This window comes from Panthera leo, chromosome B1 (genome assembly GCF_018350215.1).
Source record: "Panthera leo isolate Ple1 chromosome B1, P.leo_Ple1_pat1.1, whole genome shotgun sequence".
NCBI classification, from domain to species: Eukaryota; Metazoa; Chordata; class Mammalia; order Carnivora; family Felidae; genus Panthera; species Panthera leo.
Genome location: NC_056682.1, coordinates 197,984,197 through 198,011,175, shown reverse-complemented (window position 1 = coordinate 198,011,175; position 26,979 = coordinate 197,984,197). Strand labels below are relative to the sequence as shown.

The 26,979-nt window shown below is 45.3% G+C and overlaps 1 protein-coding gene across 3 annotated transcripts in view; it reads right to left on the bottom strand.

The window, feature by feature from the left end:
- The window catches only part of SLC2A9 (solute carrier family 2 member 9), a 255,169-nt gene that overhangs the window by 143,295 nt on the left and 84,895 nt on the right, over nt 1-26,979 (bottom strand). For all 3 annotated transcript variants that reach the window (XM_042936893.1, XM_042936894.1, XM_042936895.1), the window contains one exon: nt 14,642-14,787. In XM_042936893.1, coding sequence (XP_042792827.1) covers nt 14,642-14,787 — 146 coding nt within the window. The remainder of the gene's footprint in view (nt 1-14,641; nt 14,788-26,979) is intronic.

Below are 26,979 nucleotides of genomic sequence, written 5' to 3'. Positions count from 1 at the left end.
AGACGCCAGCTGAGCTGAGGGGCCCAGGTGCCCCAGGCCAGGGACATGCATCACCACACGGCTGTAGCCGCTGGAGCTGTCAAACCAGAAGCTCGGGCAGACAGGAGCCTTGGGGCGACTTCAGTCCAAGCCCCTCTTCTCAGTGATGAGGAGCTCGGGGTCAGGAGAGGTCACTCGCCCAAGGTCACACTACTCTGAGCAGTCCGTGGTCTCAGTCTTGCCCATACACTTATTTCTCAGCAGGTGGCATGGGGGTCTGTTTGTGTGCATGGGGGTGAGGAAGCGTTAGAAAATTCATGGGTTGCGGTATTCACCATTCTAAGGTCACGGAAGGTTTGTGCATTCCTTCCACACTTAGGGAGCATCTCAGTGTCACTGACACCATGTTCAGACCCAGGAGAGTTCAAAGATGAGGTCTCTGACCTCGGTGCCTGGGAACGACCAGCAGGGGAAGGACCACTGGACTCTGAAACGGGACGAAGAGAGTGTCTGAGAGGGGACTGTCTGGGGAAGACTGACGTGAGAACGACCAACCCTGAAGGTGCACGGCAAAGAGGTGACGCATGTAGACTGTCCAGCACACATCCCACACCCGCAGGACAACGGCACAGAGCTAATACCGAGGGACTGACTCCTAAATGCCAGGCTGAATCATCCTGAGAAGGTAAATTCTCACAACTCTGTGAGTTGTGCACATTTTATCTTCATTTTACTCACAAAGATACTGAAGCACAGAGAGGGTGAGCAACCTGCCCCAAGACACACAGCCGGTAAGTAGAAGAGCCGAGATCCTAACCTGCGTGTTGCTCCCAGGGTCCTCGCTCTGAATCACTCTTCTAGGAGTTCGCACACTTGACCAGGCATCAGGTGCACCTGGAGGCCTGGTTAAAACACAGATCGCTGAGCTGCAACCCCAGAATTTGAGATTCAGAAGGCATTGGTCTGGGCAGGGACCACACTTCGAGAGGCAGGCTATGAATTACAGCTGAGTCCGGAAGCTAACAGGACTCGAACTGCCCCATCTGAAAAGCCTGAATTATCTAAAAGAGAAGATTCGCGTCTCTGAATGTCATTTGAAGGAGCACGGACATCAGCCTGTGAGCGGCTCTGAAGTAAGCGTGCAGAGGTGACAGTCTCCAATTTTCTCGTTTCCTGTTTCCCTTCAAAGGAAACCCATCCGGGAGCTGCTCCCAGCCCCGCTGAGTGTGTTCTCTGGCTACAGAAAGCATCTGGGTCACACCCAAAATGAGATTCTTCATTTCAAAGAGGAGAGGTGCGATTTCGAAGTCACCGAAGCATAAAAATGTTGGGCTGTTTGGGGCTTGAAATCACTTTAACACAGACCAACGAGTTTCTCCTTACAGTCTTACAAAAATCAAGCTCTCTCTCCTTCCAGGGCTTGAAGCCGAGAGAGCTGTAGATCAAAAGCTCTCAGAAAGTAAGTGCTTTCAGGCGCCCGGGGGTTGGGAAGAGGACTGCGCCCCGTCTGGCTTCCTATCCAGGACTCTAAGCTCTGGGGACACCCCCCTTCCCTCTCCGTCAACAAGTCAGGACTTTGGTTCTACTGCACAGAGGTCACGGGCTTCCACGCCAGGAAGCTTAGGCCCCACTGCTTCCTTGCTGCAGTCGCTGGGTGATTACTAAACCTCTCTGAGCCCGAGTTTATAATCTGTAAAACAGAAAGTAGTAATACGTATTTCCAATCCGTGATTAAATCCGTGATTTAAATGAGATGTTGGCTGACATCAACTTAGCACCAGCTGCACGCACGGTTCCAAGGCCCTGGCATGTATGTCCTTCTCCAAATCTTACAAAGGCCCCGTGAAACAGGTGCCATTATAACCTCACTGAAGAGGTGAGGAAACAGGCTAAGAGAGGTGTAGTAACCTACTCAAAATCCCTCAGCGCTTGGGTGGTGGTGCTGGGACCACAACACATACGCCCACTGCACCACCCTGCCCACCCCGCACCGCACGGCTCCACACGGCACTGCCCTCCCTACACCGCCCTGCACCACCCCACACGGCAGCTGGAGCTGTTCCGTGACCTTCTCTCTGGAGCTCATTCTATTACAGAATCACATTTTTCACCCCTTTCTTAATCTCATGGGGAATTTTTCTGCCATGAGATCCTTTCTTTGTATTTTGTAGATCAGTGATAATTACTGTGATGAAATCATGATCATTTCATAATGCCAGGTGTGCATGGTATAACGGTGTAAGAATGAGCTATGTACTTACGCAAACGTGCAGCATTTACCCAGGCTGATCACAAACCGACCTCAGAATAACCGCAATTTGTTCGCCAAAAGAGACATAATGGGTTGCTTTCTCTTTATGCAACAAAACACAACTGGCAATGAGTGACAATAACAAAGTCACATCTACCTGAGGTAGAATTCATAACACTGTTCTAAGTAATTGTTCTGAATGTGAAATTAAAATGACAACTTATTTAGAAAACAATCACATTGAGAAAGTGGCATATTACAATCTCAGGAATGTTGGCAAATCTCTGTTCAAAGAAAAAAATGTATAAATAATAAAAAAAAAGCAGAAATTTATAAAACTGGAAAGCAGTAAAATCAATAACAGAGTTTAGTCTTTCAAATAACAAAATTAGAGGCAACGAGTTGGAAGTTTTGTTTTAAAAAAGACAGCAAAGTCCAATAAATCAAATTAGATCAAGTGAGAAGATATATAGACATACAGGACATTAAAACTTAGAGTTGTATACATATCTGCAGACGTATTTAAAAGTGTCAATGAGATATATAACTTTACTGAAAAGGCAGAAATTAACAAAATTGACCCAAGAAAAAATAGATTAGATTGTTAAAGAAGAAACTGATAAAGCTTCTTCAAAGAATTTCTTCCCGACAAGACTGGGTCGAGACTGTTTTACTAGTAAGTTCTTTTGATACCAACTAATGTTACAGAATCTGCTCTAGAAAGAGTGAAAGGTGAAAAGAGATAAAAAAAAATGGGTTCAACATTAAAAGCTCCAGACAGATTTCATCTATTGACGTAAGTATACAAACACTAAACAAGATATGAGTGAATCAAATTTAACATGTAAAAATATTCCACAACAACCAAGGAAGACGTATCCCAGGAATGTATGTAGGGATGGTTTAAAATAAGACATTCTAATGTTATAACACATCTGATAATTGACTGGTAACACAAAAGCATCAATAGCTTAATAGAAATCAGGACATATTTTGCGCATTGCTGATCATCTACAAAAACCAAGATGGGACAGATAATTCCTAACGAGGATAAATAATATCCATTTCAAATTAATAAAAATTAATATACCCAGTAGTGAAACACAACAGGTGTTCCCAATAAATCAGGAAAAACAAAAATGCCTCCTCCAGTCAACACCGTGGCCAACGCAAGACATGGAGGTCAGTAAAGACATAAGAAGCATCACTGTTAGAAAAGAAGGGGCCAAACTGGCATTCGCTGCAGATGCTATCAATAAACGTCCATCTGAGTTGTCTAGGTAAGCAAACAAAGAAACAGAACTATGAGCAAGCAGCAGAGACTTCCAGATTACCACACACAATCAGGAGCTTTCCCATACTTTAACAACTAGTTAGAAACCATAATGGGAAAACCTCCGGTAGCAGCAACCTGCTACAAAATACCTAAGCAATTAATAAGAAAATTACCGTTTCTAGTTCTTAGGAATGCAACAGCAACAAAAACAACTGAGTGGTAGAAAGAAAACCTAAATGCAGAGGGAGGCACGCTTCTCAGCGGAAGTAATAAATTAGGGAAAACAGTCTCAACTGAGTCCAAATTCACGAATCGGTTTAACACAATTCCAATCAAAAGTTCGATTCCAGTGACATTTTTGTTTGTGCTGGGAAAGGAGGAAAGGTTCAGAGTTCCCACGGAGGAACACACGAGTGAATGTTTCTGACACAGTTTTGAAAACGAAGACTGGTGACGGCAGTATGAAATATACACTCAAGTGACAATAATGAAAAAAGCAGGGGTGGGCCCTCACCACAGAAATTCAAGAGGAACAAAGTGGACAGTCCAGAAGCAGAAACTCATGTGTATCACAAATGGAACGTGTGGGTAAGGCAACCCCAAAAATCAACAGGGGAAAGGTGGTCTGAATTAGTGAGTAGTTGAGGAAGAGTGGGAAGAGAGATGGGGAAATGCTACATTTAAATGCTTTACGCCATGTTCTGGAATAACTCAAAAGATTTTAAGAATTAAATGTAAAAACTGTTCCCATAAAACAACCCACAAATAAATACAGATGAATACTCATTGTACTTCTGAGAGGGGAAGAAATTTCTAAGCTAAAAACAAGTGGAAGAGAGGCGCCTGGGTGTCTCAGTTGGTTAAGCATCCGACTCTTGATTTTGGCTCAGGTCATGATCTCACGGTTCATGAGATCGAGCCCTGCACCAGGCTCCACAGTGTGGAAACTGCTTGGGATTCTCTCTCTCCCTTTCTCTCTGCCCCTCCCCTGCGTGTGTGTGCTCACTCTCTCTCTGTCTCTCTCTCTCTCAAAATAAATAAACAAACTTAAAGAAAAAGTAGAAGAAATCTCAGAGGAGAAGAAAGCCTTTGATACATAAAAATATTTTATAATCCACACATTGAAAATAAAAAGGAAATTAAATGTAAAAAGGAAATGTCATAAAGGATATTGTTAATATTCCTAATAGCAAAAGGGATTGTAAAAGTTACTAACAGAATCCTTAACATCCCAGTAGCCGCATAAGGAAGATGCGTGACTATATAGACCATTTACAGAAGAAACATTTGAAAACCAGCTTATTGTGGTAGGCTCAGCAAGGACCTCCTAAAAGGTATCCACAGTCTAATCCCAGAAACTGGAAGTAAGTTATGTGGCAAAAAAATAATTTTGTAGTTAAGGATCTCCAGATGGGAAGATTATCCTGGAACACTTGGGTGGGCCCTAAGTGCAATCCTTATAAGAGGGAGACACAGGGAAATTTGACCCTGGAAGACCCAGGAAGAAATGTGACCACAGAGAGCTTGGAGTGCAGACAGCCACACAGCTGGAAGAGGCAGGGGACAGAGTCTCCTCTAGGGCCCCTGGAGGAACAAGACCTTCTGACACCTTGATTTTGGCCCGATGAAACTGGTTTGGAATTTCAGCCTCCGGGAATATGAGAGAACACATCTTAGCCTCTGTTGTGGTGATTTCTTATAGCACCAACAGGAAACTCAGGCACTTATGAAATATCTAATCTCACTAATAAACACAAAATCATACTATAATGTGATGCTATATTATTTCTCCTATAAAATACCAGTTATTTAAATGCTTGTGGATGACAAAGGTATAGGGACAGGTATGCTCTTGAACACTGCTGGTGGGAAAGAAAATGGAGCCAGCCCCTCAGGGGAAAGATTTGATAATATGCATGAAAGCCTTAAATAAATTTATATTCTTTGACCTACTGTTTCCATTTCTGGGGCACTAACCCACATAAATAACTACAGAGCTGAATAATGATTTATGCAGAGGACTGTTCATCTCAAGTTTTCAAACTGCAGTGTTTCTTTAATAAACACCAGAACAATCCAGATGTCCAGAAAATAAAAGAACAATAAAACAGATGATCATAACTCATAAAACAAAATACTGTACAATTATTATCATGCCAAATAATTCCCATGACTTCTTCTCCACATAATGTTGCAAAATAATCAGCATATAAAAAGATATACACATGTAATGAACTAAATGCGTGTGTGGGGGCAAGATTATATGATTAAAACTAATGGAAAGAAAAATTAAAAATTAGAATGTTTATCCAGAAATGGTAAAGTATAGAAGCTTTAATGTTTTCATTTTCCAAATTCTTTCACATTATATACAATGGGTATGGATGCATCACGGTCATAAAAATCAAGCACATAAGTTAACAGAAAAGACTTAAAAGATTTATGTGGGGGCGGGGGGTTGGGGGAAATAGGTGACAGGGGTTAAGGAGCGCACCTGTCGTGGTGTTGTACAGAGGTGTTGAATCACTATGTTGCACACCCGAAACTAATATTACGGTGTAGGCTAACTAACTGGAATTTAAATACAAACTTTTTTACAAGGGAAAAAAGATTTATGAAAGAGCTGTCTGTTTCAATATTATTCACAGTGAAAATTCAAAAGGCAAACGAGTTCAATACCCGACAATGGCTTCCTAGACCCCTTTGTGATGGAACCCGATGATGCTAATGAAACGTTTATTTACACTTTACGAATGTGCTTGTAAAGAATCTTTAGTGACGCAGAGAAAGGAACCTGATATGGTGGTAAGTGATTCTTTAAAAGCAGAACACAAAGCTAGGCACAGTAATCTCGACCGTGTAACAGATACACAGAAACATAGAAGGAAACGGACCAAAATACTAAAAGTACCATCCTCCCCTAACATGGCCGAATTTCAAGTGGCTTTACTTCCTTCTTGCTGTTTTTCAAATTTTCTGAGCTGAGCCCACAATATTTCTACAAAAGAACACAATGGATGTCAGTCGTGGGAGAAGTGTGTCCCCAGTAGAACAATGATGAGCCCTGAACTGGCACAGGTCTTCCCTGGCCTGGTAGCTCACCCACCACGGATGTTCCCCGGGTGGTCGAAACCTAGCATTTACGGCCCCAAGTTGTTCCCCTGTCTTCTCCCACTTCTGCCTACAATTTTCATGGAAGTGCCTTTCTTCTTCCTCACTGCAGGAGAAATAGCTAATTAATATGTTTGCAAAATATCCTTTGGAAGCATAAAATGTCACATAAATGTTCAACTCCCACATGTTTTACAATGTGTGTCTGATTAAATTCGCAGCACAAGTGTTAATTCCCACATTCACTTCCCCATCTGGCCTTCTGGCGACTGTGCTAAAAGCCCTCCCACTACTCCCTCCAACCTCTGCATTTCAAAGCAATTGTTTGCATGTAAATGCAGTCCTTCTCCTCTTACTTTTTTTTTCCTTTTCACAAGCTGAGTTGTCCCTGTCTTTGAAGGTAACTGAGAAACAGGATGAACATAGAGAAAATGAGATTCTGACACTCAGTGAAATAACTGTGCGTCTCAGGTAGCCAGAATACCACCAATCCCCACTGAGATGAATGAAAAGTTCTGATCTGACATTCCTTCCTGTACCAGAAGCCCAATATCCATCTTCCTGGAGCATGGATTTGAAAATAAGGCATTCACCGAGTTAACAGCCTGTGGCCAGGTCCAAGATGCTGGAAAAATCCAATCTGATGGGAAAAGACAGTCCCTGGGCACCAATGGCACACCTGCTCAGCTGGCTCGGGGCCAGAAGGCGGGCCTGCGCACCTGTTGCTGAGGGAGCAGCTGCCTGGGAATCCAGGTACCCGGGGCCTCAAGTCAGCTCCACCTTCAAGTTGCTCTGTGATTTGGACGGTTCCTTTCAGTGACCTTGTCATCTTTGAAGCTGCCATCTGTGAAGCTGCTTCTCCTCCGGGGCTCCCTATCTCAGCATCTGGTGCCCCACCTTACCCGGCTGACCTGCCACACACCAGGAGATATCCTGACTCCTCCCACCTCTAACAAGGCACGCCGCCATTCCCCATCGAGCGTGTCCACTTGTCCCCCGCCACTACTCGAAACCAAGCTCCTGTCTCCCCACCGGACCAGCGCAGTCTCTCCGGGTTTGGCTGGGATCCAATATGCTCTCCACGTGGCAGCCCAAGTCTTTCTTTTAAGTGTACATCTTGTCCTACTGCCACTGGTGGATGATGGCTCAGTGCTCCCGAATGAAGAGAAGCCTCCACAGGTGCCCACGCTCCTCATCAAGGTGTGTGAAAAGTGGCCCACGAGGCAGGATCCAGACCACAAATGGGAGGGTTTTTTTCAAGGTCAACTGGTTTCCAATATTTAAAAATCAAGAAGTAGGGGTACCTGGGTGGCTCAGTCCATTAAGCATACAACTCTTGCTTTCTGCTCAGGCTATGATACGACAGTTCGTGAGATTGAGCCCCACATCTGGCTCTGCACTGGCAGTGCAAAAACTGCTTGGGATTCTCTCTCTCTCCCTCTCTCTGTGCCCCTCCCCTGCTCTCTCTCTCTCAAAATAAATAAGTAAAACTTTTTTTTAAAAAATCAAGAAATTTGACATGAAGATCTGGATTCTAACTTCTCTTGAAAATCAGAAAACTGATCGCCTGCAGCCCAGTATCTGTCACAGAAACAGTAGCAGCTGCTCTCACTGAACAAGGCATGTCCCCCCAGCCATCACAGGGCCACTGAAGCCCCTCATCTTGCCTGCCCTTCACTGTACTCACAGTGTGTGGCCCCCGCTTGCCTTTCCATGCCGCCACCCCTCTCCCTCTCAGTGCCCTAGTGCCCCTGGGGTTTTGCCTCTAGACAAATGACAGGGCCTTCACTCATACTGTGTCCTCTGCCTGAAACACTCGCCTCTGTCTGCCCCCACCCTCCTGGCCTTGGTAAATCCTACCAACCCTCAAGGCATGAGTTTAAATGTCACTTCTCACAGGACAACCAACCATTCCTGGCACCCGCTCTAGGATAGTGTCCTACCTTTCCCCCATCGTGCTGGTCATCTTCGGTTACCTGTCTTTCCTGTGAACTCCCCAAGGGCAAGGACTAGTCTGACCTCTGTACACGGCTACCAGGAACCAGTCCAACACGTGGCACAGAACAGCTGTCTAAAACACTTTCTGGATGAGTGAATAAACTTGCAAACCTCTGGATTTTGTGCACGCACACGTCTGCAAGACAGGATCTACTGGAGGGAAAAGAAGCCGAAGCCAACAGAAATAAAGCATGGGACGGGGACGTGCGCAGGGTGTCTGTTCTGGGGACGTGCTGCACAGTGTCACTGTTTGTCAGAGGAGCTCCCCAGAGGAAGGCGTGCTGGAGTGGAGCTCGAGGACCTGCAAGCATGCCTGCCACCAAGGGGGCCCCTGGCTCGTGGAGGTGGGTGACCTTCCCAGGGTCACACAGTCCATGCGGACCGTGGTCATCATAAAGGTGCAGAATATACCCAGCTTGTGGACGTGCCCAAAGCTGCAGCTCCAGCATCCAGCTCAGTGTTCCAGAGCGTGCTGGACGGGTAAAGGAGTGAGCAAATGACAGGAGAAGACAGAGGTTCACGAAAGACCAAAGGGCCTGCTATGGATGGAATGTTGGTGTCCCCCAAAAAATCACATGTTGAAACTTCACCTCGAGGCAATGATGTTAGGAATGGAGCCTCTGGGAGGTGATCAGGTCATGAGGGTGGAGCCCTGTATGAGAAAGAGGATCTGTCTCCCCATTTGACGACACAGAGAGAAGGCGGCCGTCCACGAGGCAGGAAGTGGGCCCTCACCAGAACCTGCTCGCGCTGACATCCTGATCCCAGGCTTCCTGCCTCCAGAACTGCAAGGACTAAGTTCTTTCGTTCTTTTTTTTTTTTAATATAATTTATTGTCAAATTGGCTTACATACAACACCCAGTGCTCATCCCAACAAGTGTCCTCCTCAATGCCCATCACCCATTTTCCCCTCTGCCCTGCTCCCCCCCAACCCTCAGTTTGTTCTCTGTATTTAAGAGTCTCATGTGTTTTGCCTCCCTCCCTCTCTGTTTATAACTATTTTTCCCCCTTCCCTTCTCCCATGGTCTTCTGGTAAGTTTCTCAAGTTCCACATATGAGTGAAGACATGTGATATCTGTCTTTCTCTGACTGACTTATTTCACTTAGCATAATACCTTCCAGTACCATCCATGTTGCTGCAAATGGCATGATTTCATTCCTTCTCATTGCCAAGTAGTATTCCATTGTATACATATAAACTACATCTTTATCCATTCGTCAGTTGATGGATACTTAGGCTCTTTCCATAATTTGGCTATTGTTGAAAGCACTGCTATAAACACTGGGGTCCAAGTGCCCCTATGCATCAGCACTCCTGTATCCCTTGGGTAAATACCTAGTGGTGCTATTGCTGGGTCATTAGGGTAGATCTATTTTTAATTTTTTGAGGAACCTCCACACTGTTTTCCAGAGCGGCTGCACCAGTTTGCATTCCCAACAGTGCAAGAGGGTTCCCGTTTCTCCACATCCTCGCCAGCATCTACAGTTTCCTGATTTTTTCATTTTAGCCACTCTGACCGGTGTGAGGTGGTATCTCAGGGTGGCTTTGATTTGCATTTACCTGATGATGAGTGACGTTGAGCATTTTCTCATGTGTCTGTTGGCCATCTGGATGTCTTCTTTAGAGAAGTGTCTATTCATGTTTTCTGCCCATTTCTTCACTGGATTGTTTTTCGGGTATGGAGTTTGGTAAGTTCTTTATAGATTTTGAATACTAGTCCTTTATCTGATATGTCATTTGCAAATATCTTCTCCCATTCCATTGGTTGCCTTTTGGTTTTACTGATTGCTTCCTTTGCAGTGCAGAAGCTTTTTATCTTGATGAGGTCCCAAAAGCTCATTTTTGGTTTTAATTTCCTTGCCTTTGGAGATGTGATGAGTAAGAAATTGCTGTGGCTGAGGTCAAAGAGGTTGTTGCCTGCTTTCTCCTCTAGGTTTTTGATGGTTTTCTGTCTCACATTTAGGTCTTTCATACGTTTTGAGTTTATTTTTGTGTACAGTTTAAGAAAGTGGTCTAGTTAACAGTGTTGGAAGTCCTAGCATCAGCAATCAGACAACAAAATGAAATAAAAGGCATCAAAACTGGCAAAGAAGAAATCAATCTTTCACTTTTCACAGACAACATGATATTCTACTTGGAAAACCTGAAAGATTCCACCAAAAGACTCCTAGAACTGATACATGAATTCAGCAAAGTCGCAGGGTACAAAATCAATGCACAGAAATCAGCTGCATTTTTATACACCAATAATGAAGCAACAGAAAGACAAATAAAGAAACTGATCCCATTTACAGTTGCACCAAGAACCATAGAATACCTAGGAATAAACCTAACCAAAGATGTAAAAGATCTGTACACTGAAAACTGTAGAAAGCTTATGAAGGAAACTGAAGAAGACACAAAGAAATGGAAAAAACATTCCATGCTCATGGATTGGAAGAACAAATATTGTTAAAATGTCAATACCACCCAAAGCAATCTACACATTCAACGCAAACCCAATCAAAATTGCACCGCCATTCTTCTCAAAGCTAGAACAAACAATCCTAAAATTTTTATGGAACCACAAAAGACCCCAAATAGCCAAAGTAATATTGAAGAAAAAACCAAAGCGGGAGGCATCACAATCCCAGACTTTAGCCTGTACTACAGAGCTGTAATCATCAAGACAGCATGGTATTGGCACAAAAACAGACACGTAGACCAATGGAATGGAATAGAGAACCCAGAATTGGACCCACAAACGCACGGCCCACTAATTTTTGACAAAGCAGGAAAGAGCATCCAAAGGAAAAAAGACAGTCTCTTTAGCAAATGGTGCTGGGAGAACTGGACAGCGACATGCAGAAGAGTTCTCTTGCTCTCAAGCTGCCCAACCTCTGGTATTTGACAGCAACCTGAGCTGAGACAGGACCCCAGCCTGGTGGCAGAAAGGACCGGACACTGATTTACAAGAGAGGAGTCCAATAAGGAATTGGAATTCCCCCTGAAAGAGAAAAACTTAACCTCTACTGAAGCAGATGCTTATTTACTTTTTCACTCTGGGAGGACAACAGGTCTCTCTGTTGACTTTAAAATATGTTTTTATGGGGCACCTGGGTGGCTCAGTCGGTTGAGTGTCTGACTTTGGCTCAGGTCATGATCTCACGGCTCACGAGTTCAAGCCCTGTGTCGGGCTCTGTGCTGACAGCTCAGAGCCTGGAGCCTGCTGCCTGTGTCTCCCTCTCTCTCTGCCCCTCGCTCACTCATGTTCTGTCTCTCTCTGTCTCAAAAATAAATAAACATTAAAAAATAAATACATTTTTACATGTAAGAACAGAGGCTGTGATTGTTATAATATTTTTATTTTTGCCACACACATAACGGTGACTTTCAGAATTTTAAAATATTTTGAAAACAAAAAGCAAAAGAGCCTCTCTAATGTGGGATCTCACTTTGGTAAGTAGATTGTTTCCCACCTGCTTGCACTAATTCTAGAAATCACCATGCGTGTGGCAACCACAAATATTAAGCGTGCGTTATTTCTGTTTTTGCAAAAGAGAAAAAAATCGTGGCCATAATAACCCCAAAGGGTTGATAATAAAAGATCGGAAGTAGATTCTTCGGAAGTGACCTCCATCAGGTGAAGTATAAAAAGTCACGTATGATGCTATGGAAATGTAGACGTCAAAATGCTGCAAATGGTCAACCTTATGTATATTTTACCACAATAAAAAGTGTTAGCAAACATTCAAAAACATTTTTTTAATGTTTTTATTTATTTTTGAGAGAGAGAGACAGAGCACGAGCAGGGGACAGGCAGAGAGAAAGACACAGAATCCGAAGCAGGCTCCAGGCTCTGAGCTGTCGGCACAGAGCCTGACGCAGGGCTCGGACTCGTGAACTGCGAGCTCATGACCTGAGCTGAAGTCAGATGCTTAACCAACTGAGCTACACAGGTGCCCCCAAAAACATTTTTAAGGGATAAATGCCATCCAGCTCCCATAATCTTATCATAATCCTCAGCTTATAAAACCTTCCCTGAATGAGGCAGGGGCTGGCCCTCGGCTTCTTAAGGGTAAGGCATAAAGGGGCTGGTATTCTCCCAGTCTAAGCTCTTACTGTCTTATTGTGATTTATAAAAAGAAACATATATTTGGTCTCCTGCCCACTTCTAGCACAGAGCTCCCAAAACCCTTAGGATTTCCTAAGAGATGAGAGTAATAAAGGTGTCTCAATAATCATAACAAACCTCTTTAAGCCACACCCGCATTTATGTTAACGAAGTGACTTTGGAAGGCACCCAAGGAAGGGGGCTGGGTAACCATGGAGAAAACCAAGTGACCCGGAACTTCCAGGGAGGGGACGGGACAGGGACTGAGTTCAGTCGCCAATGGCCAATGATCTAATCAATCATTCCTTTGTAAGGAAGCCTCCACAAACCCCCCAAAGGATGGGGTTCCAAGAGCTTCAGGTGGGCGAACACAGATTCTGGGAGAGTGACGTCCCAGAGTGGGGAGGGAAACTCCATCCCCTCCGTCTGCCTTCCCCTGCGTGTCTCCTTTCTCTGGCTGTTCTGAGTTGTACCCTTTTGTGAGAAACCCGTCATCTCGTGGGTCGATGGGTCCCTGTGTTCTGTGAGCTGTTCTAGCAAATTAACCCAACTCAAGGAGAAGGTCGTAGGAACCACTGATTCATGGCCAGTCGGTCGGAAGCACAGGGGACAACCTAGAGTTGCAACTGGCTTCTGAAGTGGGGACAGCCTCGTAGGACTGAGCCCTTACCCTGTGGGGTCTGACACTGCGTCCAGGTAGATGGTGTCAGAATTGCGTGGATTCACAGGACACCCGGCTGGTGTCAGAGAACTGCTTGATGCACGGAAAGAACGCGCACGTGAGAATCAGTGTCGGGATCTTGCTCCCGCTCCCAGGGGACCCAGCGTGTCCCTTCTTAGCTGTGTGAGACACGCCCCATACATGGGTCTGGAAGCAGACAGACCCAGGTTCCGGTTTCAGCCACGAGTCAGGTCTGACCTCACCTCTCTCTGCTTCCACGTCCACGGCTGCAGAGGGGAGCCGCCCACAGAGCAGCCGTGAGGCTCGGGACGGCACAAACAACGAGCGCGCGAGACGTGCGCATTATCATGAGCACTCCTATCGCTGGAGCAGGGGCGCCGCTCACGGGGCTGGTCAGCTGTGCTCCGCTCAAGCGCCAGACGTGGCAGGCGGCAGGCACCACCCCCATCACCCCGAGATTCACCTCCTCCCGACCCACCCCCCAACCTTCCGCTGTCTGCGGGGAGGCCACGCTCTCCCCCCTCATCCCGGCGGGACGCTCCGACAGCAAGTCATCCCCTTCCCCTCTACCCGGAGAGAGAGCCACAGCCTCCAGGCCTCTCTCTGGTCTCTGTAGGTCCTCCCCTCCCTCATCACCCTCCCTCCCCCCCCCCCCACCCGGGCGAGGCTTTCCTTCCTGCCAAGGCCAGAAGGCAAGTCAGCTGTTGAACTGGGATTCAAAGTCAGGCCCTCCTGCTTCCCAAAACAGAAGACTGTGCAACTACATGTTTATGTAGGAAAGACAGAGTGAGGTAGAGCAGAGCAAAACATCTTGGAAAGATGCCCCAAATACAGTAAGTGAAAACAGCCAAGTTGCAGAACAATGCGTGTGGCATGGTTCCATTAAAACAAAAACAACAACAACTATATGTTTATATGAGTTTGTAGAAGCAAAGAAAAACACCTAAATGAATACAAATTAGCTGCTGACAACAGTTATCGGGTGGGTGGATCTGAACATTCTGTTAAGGTTTGCATTTGTTATGTATTCTTTATGTTCTGGAAAAAAACAAAAAATCAAACGCAGTCGAAGGAACTCGATAACTGCCCTCCAGTGGTGAGTGAGAGGCCCGCATGCTCAGGAACACCACGGACAAGCCTTTGGAGGAAGGGCTCACCTCCAACCACCCCTGGTCCCGGAAGGGATGTGGGAGCTGGGAGGGTGGCATCAAATGACAATAGACATGGCTGGCCGGCGAGCCGCACTTACCTTTCCCAGCAGCTCAGGCAGGCCCAGCAGCTGCCCCACGAACACGCCAACACAGATGAAGATGGCGGTCACCTGCCCCAGAGAGCCACGGATCGCCTTGGGCGAGATCTCGTTCAGGTACATGGGGAGCGCGCTGAGGGCGATGCCTGTGAAGGAACAACGGCGGCTGTGAGAGGTCTGTCTTCTCTGAGGGAGGAGCACCCCGGTCAGCGAGAGGGCCGTCTCCCTCGAGGGACATGGGTCAGGGCGCCCCCTCTGCCGTGCCCTGACAAGAACAGTGCTGCAGCCACAACACTACCCCAAGCTTTCTGCACAAATCGCTAATGCTTTGACATGCCCTGTATCATTTAATCCAGAAGGCATGGCTGAGAGGCAGATTTTGTAGAAGGGAAAACAGATGATGATGGTGGCGGTGGTGGTGGTGATAGTGAAGGTGGTGGTGGGGGTGGTGATGATGATGAGGGTGATGATGGCGTGGTGGTGGTAGTGACGGAAGTGGTAGCGGCGATCGTGGTGGCGATGGTGGTGGTGGTGATGGCAGTGGTGATGGTGGCGATAGTGGTGGAAGAGGCAGAAGTGGCGGAAGAGGTGGTGATGATGGTGATGGAGGTGGTAGCGGTCATGGTGGTGGTGGTGGTGGAAGAGGTGGTGGAGAAGGTAGTGATGGTGGCAAGGTGGTAATGATGGTAGAGGTGGTGGTGATGGCAGTGGTGGTGATAGTGAAGGTGGTGGTAGTGATGATGATGATGATGGTGATGATGGCGGTGGTGGAGATGGTGACAATGGCGGTGGTGGTGGTGGTGGTGATGATGATGAGGGTGATGATGGGGTGGTGGTGGTAGTGACGGAAGTGGTAGCGGCGATCGTGGTGGTGATGGTGGTGGTGGTGGTGATGGTGATGGCGGTGGTGATGGTGGCAATAGTGGTGGAAGAGGCAGAAGTGGCGGAAGAGGTGGTGATGATGGTGATGGAGGTGGTAGTGGTCATGGTGGTGGTGGTGGTGGAAGAGGTGGTGGAGAAGGTAGTGATGGTGGCGAGGTGGTGGTGATGGCGGTGGTGGTGATAGTGAAGGTGGTGGTGGTGGTGATGACGACGATGATGATGGTGGTGGTGGTGGTGGTGGTGACGGGGGTCGTGGTGATAGTGAAGGTGGTGGTAGTGATGATGATGATGATGGTGGTGATGATGGCGGTGGTGGAGATGGTGATGATGACGGTGATGGTGATGGTGGTGATGGTGACGGTGGTAGTAGTGGAAGAGGTGGTGATGGTGGAGAAGATGATGGTGCCGGTAGAAGAGGCGGTGGTGGTGGTGATGGTGATGGCGGTGGTGGAAGAGGTGGTGGTCATGGTGGTAACGATGGTAGAGGTGGTGGCGGCGGTGGTGGTGATAGTGAAGGTGGTGATGGGGGTGGTGATAATGATGAGGGTGATGATGGGGTGGTGGTGGTAGTGACGGAAGTGGTAGCAGCGATCGTGGTGGTGATGGTGGTGGTGATGGTGATGGCGGTGGTGATGGTGGTGATAGTGGTGGAAGAGGCAGAAGTGGCGGAAGAGGTGGTGATGATGGTGATGGAGGTGGTAGCGGTCATGGTGGTGGTGGTGGTGGAAGAGGTGGTGGAGAAGGTAGTGATGGTGGCGAGGTGGTAATGATGGTAGAGGTGGTGGTGATGGCGGTGGTGGTGATAGTGAAGGTGGTGGTGGTGGTGATGACGACGATGATGATGGTGTTGGTGGTGGTGGTGGTGGTGATGGTGGTCGTGGTGATAGTGAAGGTGGTGGTAGTGATGATGATGATGATGGTGGTGATGATGGCAGTGGTGGTGATGGTGGTGGTGATGATGGTGACGGTGGTAGTAGTGGAAGAGGTGGTGATGGTGGAGAAGATGATGGTGCCGGTGGAAGAGGCGGTGGTGGTGGTGGTGGTGGTGATGGCAGTAGTGGCAAAAGAGGTGGTGATGATGGAGAAGGTGATGGCAGTGGTGGAAGAGGTGGTGGTCATGGTGGTAACGATGGTAGAGGTGGTGGTGGTGGTGGTGGTGATAATGCCGATGGAGGAGGTGGTGACAGTGGTGGCGAGAGTGGCAATGAGAGCGGAGGTAGTGGTAGCAGACGGTACTGGTGGTGTTTAGCAGCCAACACGCCTAGTGCTTACCAAGGAGCGGGATCCTTCTTATCTCTACATTTATTAACTTACCTATTTTTATAGTAACCCACTGAAGTAAATGTACTACCGTTATCCTTATTCTAAATATGAGGAAACTGAGGCACAAATGGAGTAACTTTCCCAAATCACCAAGTGATGGCCAGAGAGGCCCGAAGAGATTATTTTGCCCAACAAGTCAGGTCTCCGATTCTAGAACTTGAGCTTCTCCCACTAGCTGACCGTGTCTCTTTATGTAAGTCACGGGACTCAGGTAGGGTAGATACTATTATACCCATTTTACAACATTTTATAGAGTGCTTGTCAGTTTCAAGAAGCCCAGTTTTCCACCTGTACCTGGGCAAGGCTATTCTCAAATCCCTTTACAGGCCCACAAAGGTCTATAGACCTTATCGCAGGCTGACTCACGGCTCGTCTGGAGCACAGACGGCACACCCAGAGCCACACTGCCTCCGGGGGAGAATCCCTGTAACTTACGGGCCATGAGGCCTTGGCTGGGGGAGTTAGCATCTCTAGGCCTCGGCTTCCCTCTCTGCAAATGGGCTAAGAACTGAGCCTAACTGCACAGGGCGGCTGGGAGAGTTGGCGTCTGCTCACTGTGCAGTGCTCTACAAATCAGTGCCGACAACACTCATTCTTATTGCCTGACTTTTCACCACACTGTGAGGGCATCAAACATTTCTTTCCTGCCCTGGCCTCCCCATGCCTCTCGCACCTCCCGAAACACTCTAGGTACCAATCAACATGCTTCAAGTTACGCTGAATTCGCCCCAGTCGCTAGCCGTCAGAGAGACCCTTCCTTTAAAAAAAAAAAAATTCGGGGCGCCTGGGTGGCTCAGTCAGTTAAGTGTCTGGCTCTTGATTTCAGCTCAGGTCATGATCTTGCAGTTGTGAGATCGAGCCCCGCATCGGGCTCCGTGATAAGCGTGGAGCCTGCTTGGAATTCTCTGTCTCTCTCTCTGGTCCTCACCTGCTCTCTCTCTGTCTCTTTCAAAATAAATTAAAAAAGAAAAAACATTAAAAAAAAAAATTAGGAGAGGGACTATGTGACCCAATTTATAAGCTGAGGATCTCTTTCACTGCATCTCAGCCCAGAACAACTTTTCCTGCCTCACCAGAAAGGCAAACATGCTTAAGGTACAAAGAGATGGGAATTATCTGCAAAGTCACAACATAAGCCAGATGCTGTTTGAATTTTTATCCAAAATACACACGCTGAAAACAGCTGGCCTCGTGGAAGCACTGGCTGGCCGGGGACCAGCTTGGCACCTTGCTGCCTGGGGTGGGGAGCACCACAGGGGGAGACACGTACAAGGACTCAAGTCCCAGAGCCCCGGCTTCCTCGCCAGGTGACCTTGATCAAGTCAATTAGCTTCTCCTAGCCTAGGCTTCCTGATCTATAAAATTAGGGTAATAATTGCTGTCTATTTCTGTTGCAGTGGCAATGAAATTATCACACATAAGGCTTCTGCCTCACGTGTGGTCACTTGACAGGCACTTAAAAAACTGTCAGTTTCCTTTCCCCGAAGCTCCTCCTCCCCACTGGGGCTAATCACCTCTCAAAAAATGAATGAGGAAATGATAAAGCTGGTGGGAAAGAGGCGGCGAGGTGGCGGTGAAGGGCACGGAGCCACAGCTGGGACAGTAATTATACCCCCTTCACACAGGTGCTGTGCACAGGTGAGATGTATGTGAAATGCTTTGCAGGTGCCTGCATACAGTAAGCTGTCGATAAGTGGTGGCCGTTCTCCTCTCCCAGCTGTGAAATGACATGGCAAAATGCGATGCTGGTGGCTAAACCGGGGCCGAATGAGGAGGCAGTCTACATGAAAGCCACCACATGCCAGTTGGCTGGGGGACTGTCCCGGTTTTAGCACTGGAAGTCCTGCGACCCAGGCAAACCAGGGGGTAGGTCATCCGAGGCCCGTAGTGCTGCACCAGGCATCCCACACCCCTGAGCGGCCTCTCTCGACCCACGACCCCCATCTCTTGCCACTCTTCCTCCCCAGGGGCCCCCAGCCTTGGGGTTCGCTGAACCCCAGGCGCATACTGACTGTAGGATATTGGCCTTTGCTGCTCTGTTTATCTGGAACCTTGGTTGTCACAGCCCCATAAGCTGACCCCCGCCTGTGCTTCCTGTCTTACCAAGCCCCCAGCAAAGTGACCTCATTTGGAAGTTGTTTGCAGATGTACTCAAGTTAAGAGGAGGTCATACCGGATAAGGGTGGGTCCTAAATTCAATCACTGGCATCCTTATAAGAGGTCATGTGAAGATACCGAGAAGGAGGCCATGTGAAGATGGGGACAGGGACAAGAGAGACGCTAGTCAGGGAAGGCCAAGGGGTGCAGAGCACAGAACAGATTCACCCTCAGAGCCTCGGGAAGGAACAAAGCCTGCCCGCACCTTGATGTTGGGCTTCTGGCCTCTGAACTTTAATAGCATGATCTCTATTGTTTGAGGCCCGCCCCCGGGAGACTAGCACACCTCCTCACTGAGGCCTTCCCTGGCCACCTGCTGGAACTGGCCCCTTCCCCAGCTCTTTGTCTCTGCATCCAGTCCTGGCTCCCCCGAGTGCTTAGTGCTTTCTGCATGTTTCTTGTTTGGTATTTACTCGACCGTCTGTTTCCTCACCCGCAGCCACAGTGAAGCTCCCTGAGAGCACGGCACCTGCAGCACCAGCCCTGGGACAGATAGGGGCTTGATTAACGTGTATTATGGGGGCCTGGGTGGCTCAGTCGGTTAAGGTCAGACTCTTGATTTCGGCTCAGGTCACGATCTTGTGCTATGTAGGTTCAAACCCCGCGTCGGGCTCTGCGCTGATGGTGCAGAGCCTGCTTGGGATTCTCTCTCTGTCTCTGCCTGTCTCTCTGCCTCTGTCTCAGTCTCTCTCTCTCTGCCCCTCCCCTACTCTCTCTCTCAAAATAAATAAATAAAAAAGAAACAAACCAGGTACTGAATGGGTTCCCGCCCACTACTGCTCTACTGTTACTTGTTTAATCCTGGCTCAGAAAGGCCAGGGTCAGCAGATACCAGCGATCTGGAGTAGCGGACCCTGGCTGGCTGGTCCCTGGTTACAACTGTGGTCTATGGGAGCAGGCCCCCCGGTGGGCAGTCAGACAGCGAGCAGAGACTCCGAGAAGTGAGCAGAGGGCAGCATGTCTCGTATCTAAAACATCACAACAGTCCCAATGTACCCAGCCTGCTACACCTTCCAGAAGGCCTTCCCCTTCCTCAGGGTGCACGGTCCGATGGTGTGCAAGGAGCAGTCAGGGCACACGCCCTCACACAGGCGAGCTTAGCTCTCCGATTCCTCTCAGAGTCCAATTGGATTGTCAGCTCTTAGCCGTCAAAAAGCAGAAGGGACCTCGGAAAACATTTTCTAGGGAAATCAGAGATGCTGAAAGAAATACTCTAGGGACACCTGGAAATGTACGTTTTCCTACTGGGGTAAAGAAAAAGTTGAGTCCAGTCCAAAGTATTTACTGAATGTAGTAAGTCTTGACTTTTGAAAATCAAATTATGACATATACTTTTTAAAAAGTTTTTTCAATGTTTATTTATTTTTGAGAGAGAGAGAAAGCAGAGTGTGAGCAGGGGTGGGAGGGGCAGAGAGAGAGAGGGAGACACAGAACTCGAAGCAGGATCCGGGCTCCAAGCTGTCAGCCCAGAGCCCGATGCGGGGCTTGAACTCACAAACCGCGAGATCATGACCCGAGCCGAAGTCGGACACTCAACCGACTGAGCCACCCAGGCGCCCCAAATTATGACATATATTTTTAAATCGCGCAGATAATACGCATGTAGTCTGATGAATCATCACAAAATGCGCACGCCTGTGCAACTCCCACCCAGGTCAAGAATCAACCTACACACACACACACACACACACACACACACACACACGAATCAACCTACAATACCAGCCCCCCGGAAGCCGCACCCTGTGCTTCCTCAGGACCACCATCCTCTCCCTTTTCCCCCAAGGTCACCACCAGCCTGATGCTGTCACCAAAGATGGATGTACACAGAATCACAGGGGAAGGGGATGTATTTCTCTGGTATTTCATCTCTTTTGTGTTTCTCACAGACGTGAAATGCATCTGTGCTGTAGCACACAGCTGTAATCTGTTTGTTTTTATTGCTGTGTCATATTCCAACGTGTGAGAGTATCACAATGCATCCACCTTCCCATTGAGGGACACTTCAGCGCTCTCCAGTTTGGGATTAACACTAACAGTGCCCCATAAACATGCTTACACAAGTGTGTAGATGCACATGTATGGAAATATATATATACGGCAACCGTAAGATATGTATGTTCACTTTTGGTAGATAAATCCAGTTTCCCCAAATTATCACACCAATTTACACCTTTATAAGAGACGTATGAAATACTTTGCTCCACATTTTTGCCAATATTTGGCATTACTGGTCTTTTTAATTTTTAGCAATTGTGGTTTTAATGTGCATTTCCTTAATTACGAGTGAGATTTATTTTATTTATTTTAATTTCCAGTGTAGTTAACACACAGTGTTCTATGGGTTTCAGATGTACAATCTAGTGATTCGACACTTCCACACATCACCCAGTGCTCATCACAAGTGCCCTCCTTAGTCCCCATCACCTATTTCACCCATCCCCCCACCCCCCTCCCCTCTGGTGACATCAGTTTGTTCTCTATGTAGGTAAGAGTCTGTTTCTTGGTTCGTCTCTCTCTTTTCTTTTGCTTGTTTACTGTTTCTCAAATTCCACATACGAGTGAAATCACATGGTATTTGTCTTTCTCTGACTTATCTCACTTAGAATAGTAGTCTCTAGCTCCATCGACGTTGTTGCAAATGACAAGACTTCATTCTTTTTGACGGCTGAGTAATATTCCATGACATCTCACATCTTTTTTACCCCATCATCTATCGACAGACACTCTGGGCTGCTTCCATAGTTTGGCCACTGTAAATAATGCTGCTATAAACATGGGGTGCATGTATCCCTTTGAATTAGGGTTTTTGTATTTTTGGGGTAAGTAGTGTGATTACTGGGTCATAGATTAGTTCTGTTTTTAACTTTTTGAGGAATACTAATGTAACTTGTGAAAATGCCTATTTTGTCTCTTAGCCATTTTTGTAAGAGATGTTCTGTCTTTTTATTATTGATTTGTAAGAGTTCTTAATGTATTCTGTGTATGAGCCCTTTGTCAATTTCATTCATTGCGAATATTTTCCTGCTCTCTGTGGTTTGTCCCTTCATTAATGGTGATTTTTTTGTATGAATAGAAAGAAGTCTTTAATTTTAATGTAGTTCAATTTATCAATTCTTTTACTTTAAACTAGTGCTGTTCTGTCCTGTTTAAGAAATCTTTCTGTGTCCTAAGATGATGAAAATATTATATGGTATGTTACCTTCTAGGATATTTATGGTTTTACCTCTCATCTTTAGAGCTATAATCTACCTGGGATTGATTGTGCGTATGAAGTCAAGAAGCGTTCAGGTTTCATTTGTAATGGCATTAAAATGTCAGGTGTCAATACAAATGCAGTTATTTGACACCTTGGATGGCGCAATCTGGACTTTATCCCTAAGACAACTCCCCAGAGAGAAGCAGCAGCAGAAAAATACAGATAACAACTCTTGACCCATAAGCCTCTGTTCTGCAAAAACAGCTACGATGTACCAATAATAACTTAAGTTATACCTGTAGAAATTTCCTGACCATAGACATAAGCAAAAAGGGGTTCTTTCACGGTTGCTGGGATTATTACTTTCCTTCCCGGTTACCCCAGGAACTCATGTTTCCGGAAAGATGCAATACATAGAAACATTCCATTTAAAATAAATTTCACATAAAACATTCCAAGCATAAAAACACAGGTGCATATTAACATCTGCTCCCTTCTTGGAGTCTGCAGTCCCCATCAGACTACCACTGGGTCCTGTTCCCATATAGCACAATCACAACTGAGTACCAGCCTGCCAGGGGCTGCAATTCCCAACCACTGGTGACCCCAACTGACCCGACATCATTTATTGAAAAGACGCTCTTCCCTTCAGCTCTCCAGCTACACCTTCACCATAGATAAGTGTCCATATATGTATGGCTCAGCTTCAGAAGTCTCATTTCTAGTCCACTGATGTATTTCTCTCTCTTTGCACCAATCTGCACTGTCCGAACCACTGTAACTTTCTAACCGTTGATGCCCCACAGATTAAGTTCTCCCATTTTTCTTTTTCTGGAAGATAATCTTGTGAATTCTCAGCACTTTGTATTCCCATGTACATTTTAGAAGCAGTCTGAAATTTCCATTTTACAAAACCTGCTTGGATTTGCTTGGGTTTATATCGAATCTATAGATCAGCATAGAGGGAACATCATTATAATGTTGTCTTCCAACTTGTGAATATGGAATACCCCCCATGTATGTGTCTAATTTCTTTCCATAATATTTTATAGATTTTTGTGTAGATAATAAGGAGATTAGAAATTGCACATTTCCCACTAGACTTATTCGTGGGTATTTGATGGTTTTTACAGCCTTTTAAATGGTATAGTTTATAAATTTCATTTTCTACATAAGAATACAATTGCTTTTAGTGTCTCGACCTTATGTATAGAAATAAAATTGCATTTAGTGTTACAAGTACACAAGTATGATGACTTTTTATCCAGAGACCCTGGTAGCCAAATCCACTCACTCATTCTAAAGTTTATTTATAGATTTAGATGCTTTATGCATTCATGACATCTGCGACAGATGACAGTTTTAGTTCATCTTTTCCAATCTTTATGCCTTGTGTTAAAAAAAATTTTATTTGCCTCGTGGCATTACCTAGGACCTCTCGTACTATGTTGACTCAGAGTGGTGACAGCATGTATTTTGTGTTGCTCCTGAGCTCAGAGAAAAACCTATCAACATCTTAGTACTGAGTATGATGACTGCTGTAGGTCTGGGTAGACAGCCTTCATTAGTATAAGGAAATTTTCTTCTATTCCTCGTTGGTTAGAGTTGTTTTTACATTTTTTTTTTTTTTACCGTAAGTGGATACTGAACATTATCAACTGTTTTTTCTGCATATGTCAAAATCATCATATAATTTTGTCTTCAAATGTATTCTGTAAATATGATGAATCACCCTGACTGATTCTCAAATGTTAATCCAATCTTCCACTGCTGGCGTAACTCAGCTAGGTCTTGACCTATTATCTTTTTATGTTTTATGTTGTTTATCGTTGAAATTGTTCGCTAAGTCTTTGCTTAGGATTTTTATATCTATGTTCCTTAATGATATTGGCCTGTAATTTTTTCCCTGTAGAGTTCTTATAAGGATATGCTATCCAGGATACACTCATCTTATCAAATGAGCTGGGAAATATCCCCCCTGGAAATGTTTATACAGAATTGGTGTTGTTCTCTCTTAAGGAAGCTTTGAATCACCTTTGTTGGGAGGTTTTTAATTATATGTTCAACTTATTTAATAGAATAGGACTATTCAGATACTCTAATTCTTCTTACATCACTATTGGTTAAGATTTCTCTTTCTAGGCATTTGTACACTTTAAGTTTTCAAATATATCACATCACAATATATTCTTATCTCTCTAATGCTTCAGGAGCTGACCATTTAAACCCTAATATTAGTTATTAATTCCTGCTCTTTTTATAAATAGTCTCACAAGGGTTTAGCAAAGTTATTAATCTTTTATAGAACTCACTTTGATCTTGCTGATGCACTCCAATGAAAATTCCCTTTCCAACTTCTTGAGATGGAAATTTAGATTACTGATTTTTAGCTTTTTGCATTTGAGGTTATAAATTTTATTCGAAGTATGGCTGTAGCTATAGTCCACAAATTTTGAGATGTCTTGTGTAGTATTTTCATTATCATTTAATCCAAACTATTTTAAAATTTGCATTGTGATTTCTTTTTGTCCCTCTGGTTACTCAGAAATACACATTCATTACTTGGAGTGTATGTCACTTATATCTTAGTTTCCAAACCTGTGAATATTTTCTACTTATACTTTTGTAATTAGCTTCTAACTTAATTCTGTTGTGGTCAGAGAACATAGTCTAATATTAATCCTTTTAAATGTGTTGAGACTTGCTTTATGGCTCATCATATGGTTGATTTTTGTAAATGGCCCATGAAAGCTAAAAAGAAACGTGTGTTTAACAGTTCTAAAGTTTAATGTTAATATGTTAATTAGCTCATATTTGTTAACTGTGTCATTCAAACATTCTAGCTACTACTGATGTTTCTGTCCACTCGTTTTATCCATGGCTGAGACAGTATTTCTCATTTCAGTTTGGCTAACTTTTAGCTTATACTCACTTTCAGTTTATACATTTTGATGCTTTTTATTAAGTGCATATCAAATTTAGAATTATTATATTCCTGACAAACTGAATGCTTCATCATCATGAAACCTCTCTCGTTGTCTTTAGTAATCTTTGTTGCCTTCAGATCTACTTAGACTCTTATCAGTACTGCCGAACCATATTTACGGGCTTGGGTTTGCCTGGGATTGCTTTTTCTATTATTTTATTTTCAATCTTCCTATGTCTTTACATCTAAGATACAAACAGCATATACACAGGTATTTGATTTATCCAGTGTAACCATTTTTATCTTTTTTTAAAAATTTTTTTTAATGTTTATTTTTGAGAGAGAGAGAGAGAGAGAGAGACAGAGCATGAGCAGGGGAGGGGCAGAGCGAGAGGGGCAGACACTGAATTGGAAGCAGGTTCCAGGCTCCAAGCTGTCAGCACAGAGCCTGACACCGGGCTTGAACTCACAGACTGCGAGATCATGACCTGAGCCGAAGTCGGACGCTCAACCGACTGAGCCACCTAGGCGCCCCACCACTTTTATCTTTTAATTGGAGTACTGAGTCTATTTAGTGTTATTCTTGTGTTTAAATATAACATCTTACCATTTGCTGTTCTATATGGCACTCTCCTATATTCGGTTTTCTCTCCCCTCTTGCCTTCTTTAGGATTAAGTATTTTTAGGTCATTTGATTGTTGTTATGTTATTTTCTCTTCTTCAAATTATTGCTCTAGAGGTCATTTCATGAATCTGTGTCTTAATGAAATCTAATATAAAGTAGTACATTTAGTATTTCCCAGACAATGCAAAGAATTTAATACACTCCAATTTCATGTACTGCCTTCCTGATTTATATGCTATTTTAGTTGTGTATTTTAATTTTTCTGTCTTCTTCTCTTCACACAGGCACACACACACACAGACATGCACACACACAGAAACACACACAGACAGACACACACACCCCTGTATGGTACCTGAACATCGTCAGGTAGCTATGCTGTTATCTGTACTGTACATGTGAGGAAAGGGATAGAGGGACAGAGAAGTCTGTCTGAGGTCACCCAGATGGTAGGCAGCAGGGCTGGGACCAGAATCCATCCTTCAGAACACCTCACATGCTCTCTGTCATGTTAAAATTTGACTCAAATCATAACATATGCTCTTACTTCACAATCTCCTATTGTCTGATGCTGTTTAATGAGTAAACGATATAGCTCTATGTGGCATGCGAGGTCCAGAAGTTTCAAGAGACTATTCAAGATAGTAGGTCTAAGGTGAGTACAAAAGGAGCCAAAGCAGATTTTTTTGTAGAGTTGGTAGAAACCTCAGCTACCAGAGTCCACACCTCCTTATTTTCTAGATGACATTACTGGGGTCCAGAGAGGTGAAATGATGGTCCCAAGGTCACCTGGCAAGTCAATGGTGGAACCAGAACTTAAAGTCACTTCCTTGACCCTGATTTTATATTCTTTCCATGTCATATGCTTCTCTAAATGCTACTGTTCATATTTGTCCACCAGAGAGCCCCTAATGCAGCAGGGGGGCGCATCAGAGAGCTCCTAATGCATGGACACAGGCTTGCACCCCTAGGAGTGTGGGCAGCACTGGGAGGGCTTGGCAGGAACCTGTCCAACACAATCTTCCACAGACACAAAACATTTTCAATGTAAAAATGTGTTTGTTTGTTTGTTTGTTTGTTTGTTTATTGGCCAAGCTTTTTAGAAAAAGGACACTTCAGGAAGGCATCCTGGGTTTCTGCTGTGGTTCCAAATACTGCCCGCAAACCCGGCTTGAGCAGCACAGACTCTGCAAAGCCTCTAGGCTCATCACTCGGCTTTAAATTAT